Source organism: Mesoplodon bidens, assembly GCF_964165515.1.
Source record: "Mesoplodon bidens genome assembly, chromosome: 15".
In the NCBI taxonomy this organism is placed as follows: domain Eukaryota; kingdom Metazoa; phylum Chordata; class Mammalia; order Artiodactyla; family Ziphiidae; genus Mesoplodon; species Mesoplodon bidens.
In genome coordinates this window covers 69,755,498-69,769,191 of record NC_138171.1, presented here as the reverse complement: position 1 = coordinate 69,769,191, position 13,694 = coordinate 69,755,498, and the positions used below count along the sequence as shown (strand labels likewise).

At 47.6% G+C, this 13,694-nt stretch overlaps 1 protein-coding gene across 4 annotated transcripts in view; it reads left to right on the top strand.

Annotated features, from left to right (window-relative positions):
• The window catches only part of RALGAPA2 (Ral GTPase activating protein catalytic subunit alpha 2), a 287,179-nt gene that overhangs the window by 206,292 nt on the left and 67,193 nt on the right, over positions 1–13,694 (top strand). For all 4 annotated transcript variants that reach the window (XM_081256663.1, XM_081256662.1, XM_081256661.1 and 1 more), the window contains one exon: positions 1,146–1,273. In XM_081256663.1, coding sequence (XP_081112789.1) covers positions 1,146–1,273 — 128 coding nt within the window. The remainder of the gene's footprint in view (positions 1–1,145; positions 1,274–13,694) is intronic.

The window sequence follows — 13,694 nt, the reverse complement described above, 5'->3', positions numbered from 1 at the left end:
TCCCACCCAGGGCATCGTACTTGCTGTTGCCCTGCCTGGGATGCTGTCCCGCCAGCCGTCCTCGAAGCTTGAGGTCACCCCTCCCTCTGTCCAGTCCTTTGCTTGCAGTGCCCCTGGCTGTGCGACCTCTAACTGGAGGACCCCACGCCACCCCACGAGAAAGAGTCCTATTGCTCTTCCCTCCTTTCTTTTTCACCTTAGCACTTTACTGCCTGGCATATTGCATATTTTATGTATTTAAACTGTTTATTCTCTGAAACCTCCAATAAATTCTAAGCTCAATGAAATCAGGATTTTTTTTTGTTATTTGCTGCTGTGTCCCAGTCAATAAAACAGTGTCTGTCACATAATAAATATTTTTGAATAAATGAATAAGTAAGTGATAGGAATAAATACAGGAGTTATAAGGAAGACCCAGTCGTTGACCACATGGAGCTGCCAATCTCCATAGTAGTGAATGGATTAGATGAAATTCTAACGAAACAAACCAACAAACAAACAAACAGTGAGAGAGAGAAAAAAGAAATCCAAAAAAGACAGGCACCAAAACCTTGTGGGTGGCCCAGGCATGAAGGAAAGCCGAGTCTCTATTAAGGAAGTAGAAGGAAATGTGGATAATGCAGTGTCTCGGAAGCAGAGGGAAAGAAGGTTCAAGAAGGAGAAGGACCTTGTGGGGACAGTTGTCATCTCCTTTAAGAGTTAACATGCATCGGGATTCATGCAAAAATATTGCCAGTTCCAAAACTGGTTTCAGAAGGTTGCCAGGCTAGGGGTGTACAGTGAGGCCCGGCTGTGTACTGTGCGTAATCCACACAGTGGAGATGCTTAGAAAGAACAGTGCCACTCCCGTGAATGACAACGCAAGAAGGAAAAGAAGAACTTGGTGACAATCTGCCATGAGAACTTTAGCCAAAGAGTTCGCAATAGAGGAGCGTCGTGGAACAATCCTGCTTGGCTTGATCCGAAAGCCCTGGAACTGGGTCCAGGTCTAGCATCCAGTCTGTGGGTGGCAGCCTGTGCAGTTGTGACAGGTGCGAGACATCAAGCAGCTGTTCTCATGTCTTTGGTTTGACTTTTACTGGGTTTTTTTTTTTTTTAATTAAGTGGTTTTGTTTTTTTGGTTTTGTTTTGTCTTGAATCAACAGGTTCCGTTTTTTGGGCCCCTGTTTGATGGAGCAATCGTGAGTGGGCAGCTCCTGCCAAGCCTTATCTGTGCCACTTGCATCAACGCCAGCAGGGCCGTGAAGTGCCTCATCCCCCTCTACCAGAGCTTGTATCTTTTTGCACTGAGTGTGTAATGTATTAACCGTCCCAGCATCCAGCTTCCAGGCACCTTCTCGCGAGAGGTAAGTCTTAACAACTGGGTGGAAGAGGGAAGAGGGAATTTTTTTCAATCTGGGTTGAAGAAAACTGTGATTTTCATACCATTCCTTAGTTTATGTTAAATATAATAATTTTGTGCTACATCAAACTTAGAAGAGTTGATTTTCATAATCAAGTCACATATGTTTATGCTAAGAAGTGGTGCCTATGACAAGATGCTCATTCCTCCTGGGGTATTTCTCCCCAAGTTCGGTCTCCTCCTCCCTCCCTCCCTGTTTGCTGCAGTCTGTTGTGTGTAAGGTGGGGTGCTGAGAAAATGCAACGGGGTCACTCCAAGTGCCTACCAGAAATGACGCTAATAAATCAAAGAACGTGGCAAGTGCCACCAGAGAAGCACAAATGGTGTTCCAGGAGGTCGGGGATGGGGACATTGCGTCTGGTCGGGAGGACACAGGGAAAGACACCCTCAACAAAGTTGTACTTGAACTCATCAGTAAGAATGGCTGGAAATCCTTTTGTCGTTTTCCCAAATTGTTAATATCTCCTCTCATTTCTGGTCTTCTCTCTAAAAACAGAAGAAATTTCACTAGTGTAATTTTTTTTCTCTGACATTAGTTGGCATGCTGTCATCTTTAAAGTCAGGCATGACCCCTGACCATAAGAAAAAGAAATAAGGCAACTTTATAAAATCGCTGCCAAAAAAAAAAAAATTGCTGCGAAAGGCATCCGACCTCCTAATAAAACTCAGGATCTCTGTTTCTAATTAGTATTGGTAATGATGATAAGCGTATTGTGTTTGGCCTCTGTCTCTGTACTTCTCGCAACCTTACCATCAGCGACATGTTGCTGGAGAGTGGGGATGAGGGGTGGGTGAGAAATATAACGTGTGAATAGATACAGTTCATGAAAAATACCTTTCATTAAAATCCTGGTCACTTCATTGACAGATATTCTGTCTTTAGGTTAAAAAAAAAATACATATGCCATGTGGCAACTCGGAATTATCATAGAAATTAGTAGTAGAAAAGAGCTATTAGGTCCCATCTGGTCCCTCCCCGGGGGCCTGGGCAGCATTATCCCCTCGGCCTGTTCCCTCCTGCTTTGTCCAGTGGTGGTGGTGTTTGGGAGAAGGCGTTCTGTGCAGTGATCTCCACGGCACTCTGGACTTAATCTTACGGCTGGTGTCGATTCAGCCTTCCGTGTGGCGTTTTTATTTCATAGACTCTTAGAGAGAGGTTCTTGGCAGAAATGAGAAAGACCTTTTTAGCAATTGGCTTGTCGGTTTGCACGATGAGCTGGACACTCATCAGTCAAGGACGTTGGACCAAGGCATGAAAAAGCCATTTGCAAACAGGAAAATTCCGTCTTGTGTAAGTCCATTGTGATTTTTGTCACGCCACCTTCTCCACTTATGGAACTGCTTGTTATAAGAGCCACGCTTTGTTGTGTTGTTGGACATTGCTTTCTCAAGTCAGAATTAACGTGGCTTCAGAATAATCAGGTTTAAGGGAAAACGATATTTTTAAAAGTTCAAAGGACAGGATTCAGCATCACTTTAAAAACTCTCTAAGCAACCACACTTGACTAAAGTGGGTGCTGGCTTAGGGCTACTGATGCCAACGTGAGTTAGAAAATGCTGTATTCCAAAATCACTCATAAAATAGCCAGGTCGACATCTTGGAGGATGACTTAGTACAGAAATCAGGAAAAAGAAAGTAACAAAACTTACTTTGTTGATCAATATAAAATGTTAAACATTTTTCTTTTGCATTATGCCTTGAGAAGATGTAATTGGTACTAATAAATTATTTGAAACAAGAAATAAAATATTAGAAATCTTTATAGAGATGTAATTAATGGGGAAAGCTTTGCAATCACTTAACTACTCTATTCTTTAATTTCTGCCTGCAAAAGAGCTAATATTCAGGCTAGAATCCAAAGGTATGAGAAGAAGATGCTCATTCCTGCAAAAGAGCTAATATTTCTGCCTGCAAAAGAGCTAATATTTCTGCCTGCAAAAGAGCTGATATTCAGGCTAGAATCCAAAGGTATGAGAAGAAGAAAAGTTAGGAGAAGTGGAAAAAATAAGAGAAAAGGAAGGTGGGACTGTTTGTATTTTTGTTCTTTAAAAAATTACTAATTTAAAATTTTTTAAATATTTATAGATATCTGCCTAGGCTATTAATAATGAATTGCTCTTTTAACATTTTGTTATAACATCCTGGTCCTCACATGCTTTAGCAAAAGTCTAAGCTAGTTGGTGTCACAACTAATGTCTGGAATTCGTTGCTTCACTGAGATAAGCCCTAGATTTGAATTTTGAAAAACACTGAATAACCTAACACATCCTAACATGGGTGTCTTCTTGCACTGATTCATTTACCAAACAAATAGTCAGTGTGGACTCAGGATCTGCCCAGCCCAGTGCTGGGCTCGAGATCCATGGGAAGCAGGCAGGCATGGTCCTTGCCCCGTGCTACCCTGAGAAGAGAGGCAAACTAGTCAAGTTCCAGGGCAACTGGGGAACGGGGCTGAGATGGCCAGGGAGAGAGCTGGAGGCCGAGCTGGGGGGATGCGAGAGGCTCTGTCCCCAGGGAGCAGGGGCGGGTCCCAGGCGGAGGGCACAAGAGCAAACACAGGGACTCAGAGTGTTCTCAAGTGGTCAGCCGTAGGAGTGAGCTTCCAGCAGAGATGGTCTTCTGAGCGGGACCAGGGGAGCTGAGGGGACCCTAACTTTCACCTCATGGCCACCTTGAAAGTTCACATCCTAGGACAGCATCACAGCCGCCTGACGCCAGGGGAAGAGGTCAGGAGTGGGTGTAGGGTCCACTACCCTAAGCCCCTGCAAGCCCTCCCAAGGGCTGAGAAATCAGTGATACCTGAGACACCCCTGCAGCCATGGCTGGCTGTATAACCTCTGGGTCCCAGTGCAGAATGAAAATGTGGGGTCCTTTATTCAAAAAGCAGGGAAAGTGCCTTTAAAGATGCTAAAATATAAAGCTTTTTCCATTCTCCTGCAGTTTTTCTCTGCCTTGTCATGGTGTTTTTTAATTTGCTATTTATTATCAGTTTAAGTAAAGAAATACAAAAAATTTAGATTATTAGCATTACTTTTATCATTCTTTATATTGTGCAGTGCCCGTTTAATATGCAAATATAAAAGCATTTAACTCATGTATGAAATCACCAAAATCACCCGTTCATACTTCATAACTTGTACGTGGATATATTTTGTTTTGACTAGGACGGTGGAAACACGGCACAAAACTAACTTACCTGGTTTTATTTCACTCTCCCTACACGCTAAAACTTACCCTCAGTTTACGGACAAGTCAGGAAGGACTGACCGGAAAGGGAACCACATGCCGTTTTCCCCTTTCCTTCTATGTCATCATTCTTAGAGTAAATTGTTGCCTAATACAGGGAAGTAACACAGCTAAGGACACACAGGGTTCCTTGGCTGTTCACGTTTCTTAGGACACCGTAGCCGCCTTTCTGCGTTCACTGCGAGTTCTGGTTCAGATGGGGAGCATGGCCTCCCCAGGGAGCCAGCCCCCCACCCCAGCTAGTGACTGATACTCAGCTGCCTTCAAATACTGTCCACTGAGATTCAGTTCTGTATAATATTTAACTACTTCTATATCAACTTTGTTCAGTAATGTTCAAGAAAATACAATGTTCGTTATTAAGCTGAGGACTGGGGGCGTTGTTGGAATGAATTTGCCTTTTGGAGATCTTTTCTCAAACAGTAACTCCAGCTGAAAGTCAATATCAGAGGAGTTCTCGTTTGGGGTACCCTCGCCTAAGTGATCACACGGTCGCAAGTGTGTGTTGAAGGCTCGTAGGAGACTGAAAAATACCATTGTCTTATGGGATCCAAAAAGAAAGTGAAGGCGGTAGGGCTGTTTGGAAAGCACCCTCAGTGACGTCTCAGCCGGACCCCTGTGCCTCCCAGGTCCCTGGTCACCTCCTCCATGGGGGGTTCCTAGTCACCCCCTCCGTGGGCCAAGTCCCGTCCATCGAGTGGAGCCTTCATCCTGCGGCCCCCGCCCTCCAGAGCGATGAGGGCCAGCTCCCCTGCCATCAGCTTTCCCTGCCCCTCGTGGGCAATCAGAGGGCCCAGGCCTGTGTCTGGAGGGCTGTGGATGGGGAACTTGCCACACGTGTGGTGTTTACAGGTCCCGAGCCAACTCGAGATTCCAAACTCAGACCGTGGTCCGCTGAGAGAGGTTTCCAGAACCATCAGGCCAGGGCTCCGTGCTCCTGCTCGGAGAGCTTGTGTCACGAGAGGTTGCCGCGGTCCGCGGTGTGCCCATTAGGAGGGGTTCTCCCGGAACCACACAGATGGTGGCCTTTGAAAGTGCACGTCCCCTCCGGGGGCACAGTGGTCTCAATGATGTCCCCCGCCTCCTCCCTGGAACTGTCTTCATTGACGGGGAGGACCCAGCAGCCTCAAGAAGGTAGGTGGCCTCCACTCTTTCACAGGTGAAAGTTAGTTTCATTTTCAATTAGCAGACAGACTTGATGATTCCAGAGCATCTCTCTTAGACTCATGACTTCTTCATATCTTTGCTCAGTCGTGTTCTCAATTTACACACTTTCAAAAATGGCCCCTCTTCCTAAAGCTGTAACCATCCTGTTTCTTCCCTCTCCCCTGGGCTTTTGGTTCTTTCTCCTGGGAAGACCTTACGTTCCTCCATTTGTCTTCACACACTTAAGTGTAGGAGAAGGACTCAGACGGGACAGCACAGAGCGAGTTACGCATCTGTCCGCATTTACTGTGCTCTCCCCCATGCCAGGCACTGTCCTGGCCGCCGGAATAGGGATATAAACACGATATTCCAAGTGAGGAGACAACATTTGCTCGGACCAAGCTCTGGGAGAACGCATCATGTTTGAGAACCACGGATGCTTCTGTACGGCAGAGCGTGGGACGGACACGCACACACGCACGCACACACATGTATACGCACACGCACAAACACGTGCACACGCGTATGTGCATACACACATACATACCCCCACACACACATGCACATATGCATACATACACACACACGTACACATACATACACGCACGTGCACATGCACACACACTCCTGAGAAAGATAGAGGTGGTGAAGGCATTGCAGGGGCAGCAGAAGGGGTCCTGAGGGGAAGTGAGGGCCTGGTCTGTGGCCTCATCGGGGGAGGTTGGGCACCTCCACCAGGCAGGTGGACTGATTGGGGTGGGGTCTGCTAGATGTGCGGGTGTGGAGGGCAATGGGAAGAGGATTAAGGCCAGACTCCCTGGAGCATCACCTTTGTTTTTGTTTTTGTTTTTGTTTTTTTGCGGTACACGGGCCTCTCACTGTTATGGCCTCTCCCGCTGCGGAGCACAGGCTCCGGACGCACAGGCCCAGCGGCCATGGCCCACGGGCCCAGCCGCTCCGCGGCATGTGGGATCCTCCCGGACCGGGGCACGAACCCGCGTCCCCTGCATCAGCAGGCGGACTCTCAACCACTGCGCCACCAGGGAAGCCCTGGAGCATCACCTTTGAAGAGGAGGCTTGGGAGGAGGGGGAGAGAGAGAGGTCGGTGGAGGAAAAGGAGAGAACAGTTTCCCAGAAAATCGAGGAGTAGGGAAGTGGAAGGTGGTCACCTCGGCAGGGCAGTCAAGCAGGACGCATGTCCCTGTGGGCTCAGCCATGGCTGGTACCAGAGTGCCCAGACTTCACCTGGAGAACTGGGTAAAGCAGGACCCAGAGCAGAATCACTTCAGGAAAGAGGCAAAAACATACCAGATAACAGCAGTACCTCCGAGAAAGAAAACACTCCCAGGTGGGGTCAGAGTGCCGGGGATGGAGAATGCGCCGGGTGGGGAGTCGCAGTCCACGTGGGGGCGTGCGCCGTGCTTTTCTAATCCACCTTCTGAGCTGCCCCAAGGTAAACTAGAGCTGTGATGGGGACTTCGGCGGCTCGGTATCGGCTCCAAGGTACATCCTAATAAAGGCAGCAAGCGTTTGATAAATTCTTGGTTATCAGACCCTCTCTCAGAAGACAGAGGAAAACTTTCTGTGAGATAGAAAAGGGGGAGGCCCCAGGCGAGCAGCCAGTGGAGCCGCAGGGCGTGCGGTCTGAGGAACATCGGGTTAAGAGGGTCGCTCTGAGCGGTGCTGCGTGAGGCCCTCACTGTGGACCCCATCCCACTTGTCCTCCAGCTTCTTCCTCTGGGAGGTGGCAGAAAAGTGTCACTGTGTATCAGTTAAAACTCAAAGTACTGAGAACACAATAATAACAATAATAATAAAAAACCAGAATTGGCCCCTGCAAGTAACCATACCCCAGGTTGTAGAACAAATTTACAACAGTGATCTCAGAACCATAAGAACCGTTTCATCAGAAGTCATGTAAATTAAGGAGGCACCCAGAACTGAAAACAGGAAAAGATTTTCCTTGTTTTCAAATAGAATTAAGGGTGAATTTTGGAATGTTGCCTGGGTCCCTTGTAAAATTGTTAGACTTGATAAATATTAAATAGCTTGTGAGCCTCAAGAAAAGACTGAGTTCACATAGAATAAGTATCTCAAACACACTCATGGTGTTTGATAAGATCACTATTTTCAGAGGTTAGAGAAAGCTTGTAAATATAAATCTTAATTTTGGTAAAACACAAGATAAAGTATCATAATCAGCTGGCAGATGGGAGAGGGTTTGGGCCCCTGGGAGCTGAGTGACTTCACTGCAGCCAAACCTAAATGCATTCATTCACAGACACCGGTCAACTGGGGCCCGTGCCTCTGGTCCCGTGTGGGCCAAGGCTTGGCTCAAACCCTCTTCCATCTAACAACTTCCACAAAGGTCTAGAGCCCCTGTTTATCAAAATAAACACCACGTTTAAGGAGAGCTGAGAGGGCTAACTCACTTGACCCAAGGCAAAATCAGAAATGAGGATTATCTCAACAGACGAGACTTCCAGACCCAAACCAACCAGATGAGACCGAGGCCGTAGCCTGAAAAGCCACACCTTGGGTGTAGCTGGGTCCCTACAAGCTGAGGGTACTCAGCATGGCAGCAGGCGGTGTCTGCGACAAACACCCGAGGATCGTGGTGGAGCACAGATCTGAGATGAGGGACGCGACCAGGAGGGGCAAAGGCACGGTCCCTGTGCCCCTACAGCCTCGAGTCACATCTTAAACGGGGTGCCACTCCAGGACCACATCATAAGAGAGCCCCACCAACCTGCAGCAGGTACAGAGGGGCCTTACAGCTCAGGGAGCCCATAAAACCAGGAAGGAGTGGTCTCAGGGGTGGCTTCAGGGGTTCAAAGAGGAGACAAGACTGCAGAATGGGGAGCAGTGAACAGACACAGCCGGGAATCAGGTTTTAGCTCACTGTCAAAGCAAACATGCAAAACCAGAGCCCACAAACGAGCTGCCTGCAGGCTGAATCCAGCCCCCGGATGGGCTTCCTTTGAGCTGTGCTGGCCTCCAGCATTGCTCATAAAAATTGAGTTTGTCAGCCACGTCGAAATCTAGATTTCTGATATTTCTTGAAGAGTTAGAACCTCTGACCCCACTGGGCCTCCTTTGCTGTTGGCAACAAAGGCAGCAGGCAGCCTCCTGACCCGCTGGCCACGGGCCCCCCGCCCCCGTTCACCACAGCCCCCTGGACCACGGCTCCCCGGCGCTGGGGCCCGGAGCCCCAGCTGGTCCCCCTCGGAGGGAGAGGAGGTGGTTAGTGGGCCACGCAGGGGGAATAGTGCCCGGTCCTGGGTGAGAGCCCAGTAAGTGTCACCGCAGTTGTTACTGTCTTGCTGCCAGCCTGGCGCCCGTAAATATCAGAGTTTCAGACCTCTGTCGTAAAATGTGGGAGCGCCCGTCTGTGGAGTTAGGTCTCGGAAGTACTTTTCAGCATCGCAGGTGCTCAGACGAAGGCTGGAGACCTCTCCGCTCTCCCAACGTGTAGAAGGTGCCCCCTGGGTGGGGGCGGGGGGAGAGGGGGTGGTGCCTCCACCCTTGGGGCCTGGGAACCAGGCCTGTGAGAAGCACGTGTTTGTGCAGGGGAACCTTCAAGGAGGGAGAGGAACACGCCACTTTGCTTTTCCGTTTTTGCTGCAGATTTGTGACTTATCACTGTTAGACAAAAAGCCATCCCTTCAGGAAAAGTCAGTGTAAATCTAACAATCTGTGCAGAAGGCAGGCTGCCGCTTTGCTTCCCACTGAGACCCGTGGCTAGGCTGCCCCATCTCAGGGCCTTTGGGCATGGGACCGCCCCCCAGGATTCCCCTCCTGGCCACGCTGGTGGCCTCCGCCCCCAGCGGCTGCCCCCGGGTCTCTGCTGTGACCCAGTTGCTTCCCCTCCCACAGCCGTGCACGCCCTCCACGCGCTCCCTGCCAGACCCGGCCGCCTCCTGCCTCTTCTCTCTCCTGATTGTACCAGAAGCTGCCCATCCTGTTGCTGTCCCTCCCACATATTCCTGCTAGGACATTATGAATATGTATGTGTGTGAAGGGAGAGACAGAGGGAAAGAGATTGATTTGGTTTAAAAACAGCAACAAGGACTTCCCTGGTGGCGCAGTGGTTAAGAATCCACCTGCCAATGCAGGGGACATGGGTTCTATCCCTGGTCTTGGAAGATCCCACATGCCACGGAGCAGCTAAGCCCATGCGCCTAGAGCCTGCCAGCCACAACTACTGAGCCCACATGCCACAACTACTGAAGCCCGCACTCCTAGAGCCTGTGCTCCACAACAAGAGAAGCCACCACGATGAGGAGCCTGCACACCGCAGCAAAGAGTAGCCCCCGCTCGCCACAACTAGAGAAAGTCTGTGCATGGCAACGAAGACCCAACGTAGCAAAAAAAAAAATTAATTAATTAATTTAAAAAACATTTTGGAAAGCAGAAGGCAAAAACAGCTCATATTTTGTAAAATTGCGTTTTTTTCAAAATTGAAAACCTTTATTATCCAAGAAATATAGCTCTACAGAGTATGTATCTCTTTATGTATAGATAGATACATTTTTAAGTCCTTTTTGCTCATTTTTGAGTGCTTAGTTTACAGCCGGATCCCCAACACTTGGAACAGCGTGCCTGGCACATAGTAGGTGCTCAATGCACAGTTCCTGAGTGAATCTCGTTGGCAAAAACACATAGATGGTAGTAGTCAAGAGAAAAACATGTTAGCATTTTTACTGAAAAATTGGATTTTGTGTGTATTTTTCTTTATGTTGAACAATAGAGTATTTGGGGCATCTTGCTTTTCTTTTGCGTTCTAAATAATAATGCTTCCATCACCACCCCAAAAAGTTATTGAAGGACATTTAGGTGGAAATCCCGACAATTAGAATGACTACTTTATATTTGATTTTTAAATTAATAGAATTTTATTGAGAGCCATGAAATGTAAGTGACGGCTATTCAGTAATCCCACATTCTTAGAGCCGTACGTTTAGCTAGTTAGAGGGAGAGATGGATTCAAACAGTGTTAAGGTCAGAGAACGGCAGCTGGGAAGGAAGTAGGAAGGAAAGGAGGAAAGGCACAGTCAGGAAAGCCCGGGTCTGCGGGGAGGGGAGTGGCCCTTCAGTCTGGAGACCTTAAATAACGCAGGCCTCAGAGTCTGTTTCTAAATCCTAGGGACAGGGCCGTAGTCGTAGGGTTGTTGTGAGCCCCGGGGAAGCCCTCGCAGTCCAGCCTCAGCCACTGGCCAGGCCGCATGGGCAAGGCTGTCAGCTGAAGTCACTTGTTGGGGAGTCTGCAAACTCTGGTTACAGCTGCGTGTGTCAGTAGCTTTAAGGGAAGTGTAATCAGCCAGAGAGATTAATTTGCATCTCAATTAGAAAAGAGTCGGGAGGAAGCACTAGGGTCTGGTGCTGGAAGGTTGTGGAAGAAATCTCACCAAGCACAAAAGCCTGGCCGCCTGTCCTCCAGCTGAGTGGAGGACAATATTGAGTTGCGTTTCCATAGGGACCAGAAGCCTGCTGGGCCCCGCAAGAACCTCGGTTTGCACCGTAATCATTTGGTCATGATGACACAAATTCCACTGTTGTTCCCAAATACATTTTGCTATTAGAAAGATGTTAGAAAAGTGGAAATGGTCATCCTGGCCAAAGCAGGCAAGAGGGTATTTGCTGACCCCTACCCACCTTTTTTCATAGTGCCGCTAGGATTTCTGGGCATTTCACATTTCTTAATGTCTGAATATCCAAAGAGTGAAAGGTCATTCCATAGAGGAGGTTTCCTTAGCATCCGGATGGTTATTTTGGGACTGGCACAGCTTCAAAGGGAGCCATTATTCCTGATTCGGCCACACTCTTCAGCAGTAGGCAAACAAGAGTATGAATTTTAAAATGCAGGTGAGGAAGAAATATGGACTCTTCTCGCCATGGAGCATGGAAAAAATTTTGGCCGTTACAGGTTTTTTTATAATCCTAGCCAAACAACAAGAGCTATCCCTAACCTTAACTGTAAAGGACACAAAGTGGTATTAAGTTAAAATTTTTCCTTCATGTATTATCTAGTAGTCATTTTCATAGCCTTTGATATCTGTACCTTTCAGAGAAGGTCTCCTGGGTCTCAGAATTCTGTGCTTGAGCTTGGTGAGAGCTGAGCCCGCCTGAGCCATCTAACACATCAAGTCCCTCTGCCAGAACCAGGGGGCTCACCCTTGGAGTTTTTGGAGGAAGACTATTTTTTTTTTAATTAAAAAAAAATTCTTGGCCTCACCATGCAGCATGTGGGATCTTAGTACCCTGACCAGGGATCGAACCCATACCCCCTGCACTGGAAGTGCAGAGTCTTAACCACTGGACCTCCAGGGAAGTCCCTGGAGGAGGACTTTTATTTCTAGTCAATTTTGTTCTCTCTCAAATAGTTAATTCATTGGTTTCAGCTTCAAAGTGAGAAAACAACAGAATGAGAAAAAACTGAATCCTACATTATAAACTGTTGCATCCAAACTGAACTTCTTTTTTAAAAAAATTAGGGTTTTAATTTCATCCTCCCATCTTGGAGAGGGGAAGACGGGAGCTTCCTAAGGACAGTCTCTTCCAGTGCCCACAGACTGAAATAATACATCACAGCGAGACATCAGAACCTCTTAATCCAACATTAATCAGATTTCAGTTTACTAATTATCGGTCCCATTTGAAAAGGAACATCATGCCATAAACAGCATCCCAGAACATTAAGTTGACTCTGCAGTTGTAAGCAATATATTTGAAAGTGAGACTTTCTGTTATTTACATCTCCAAAAAGGATAATAACACATGTCTTGTTATAATAAGAGGTTGTGCAAAGCCGAAGAAGGACAGAGCAGCAGGTCCAAATGGTGACCCCTCTGGGCCCGTCTGCCTTCGTGTCTGCAGTGAGGTCCCAGCAGGTTTCAGCGCTGGAGTAATTTGCAGCACACTCCCGTAAATTTTTTAATCAAAGTGGAATAGTCCTTTGGTAATCTGTAGGTGAGAACAACCTAAATGCCATCATGTTAGCCTTGAAACAGTGTCCTTTCTAGTTCAGTCTGTGGAATGAGTACATTGTTTGGGGTTTTTTTAAATAAATAAAGTTATTTATTTATTTATTTTATTTTGTCTGCATTGTGTCCCCGTTGCTGTGCACGGGCTTCCTCTGGTTGCCGCGAACAGGGGCTACTCTTCATTGCAGTGTGCAGGCTTCTCATTGTGGTGGCCTCTCTTGTTACGGAGCACGGGCTCTAGGCAGGCAGGCTTCAGTAGTTGTGGCACACGGGCTTCAGTAGTTGTGGCCTGTGGGCTCAGTAGTTGTGGCTTGCAGGCTCTAGAGGGCAGGTTCAGTAGTTGTGGCACACGGGCTTAGTGGCTCCGCGGCATGTGGGATCTTCCCAGACCAGGGATCGAACCCGTGTCCCCAGCATTGGTGGGCAGATTCTTAACCACTGCGCCACCAGGGAAGTCCCTAAAATGAGTACTTTGAATGCTGTGCTTCGAATGTTTCTGGGGTCCTGTGCTTTGAAAGCATTTTGACTTTATTCCCTGAGGCTTGACAGAGACCCTTGGGGCCAGTGGGGGGAGGTGGAAGCTCTGAGGATCAGCGCCAGTGCCTGCACCACTCCCTCCTCCACCGTGATCACGATGGACTCTGTGTTGTACTTTGCACATGCCTTTAACTTGAGAAATACACAGCTGCCTTAGTTCAAAATGCCAGTATTTTAACCTGACACGTCCTTGGACATTGCTCGTTATTACTTACAAACACACGTCTCGTATCACAGATGTCCAAATGATCTTCTCATCATTTTCATCAGAATCACAAGAATGAAACTATACAGTATTTAGTGGTTTATGATATTTTTTTCTTTCTTCAGCTTATTTCTTCTAATGCTTCATTCCAGTCTCTGAGCTTCCTAATTCAGT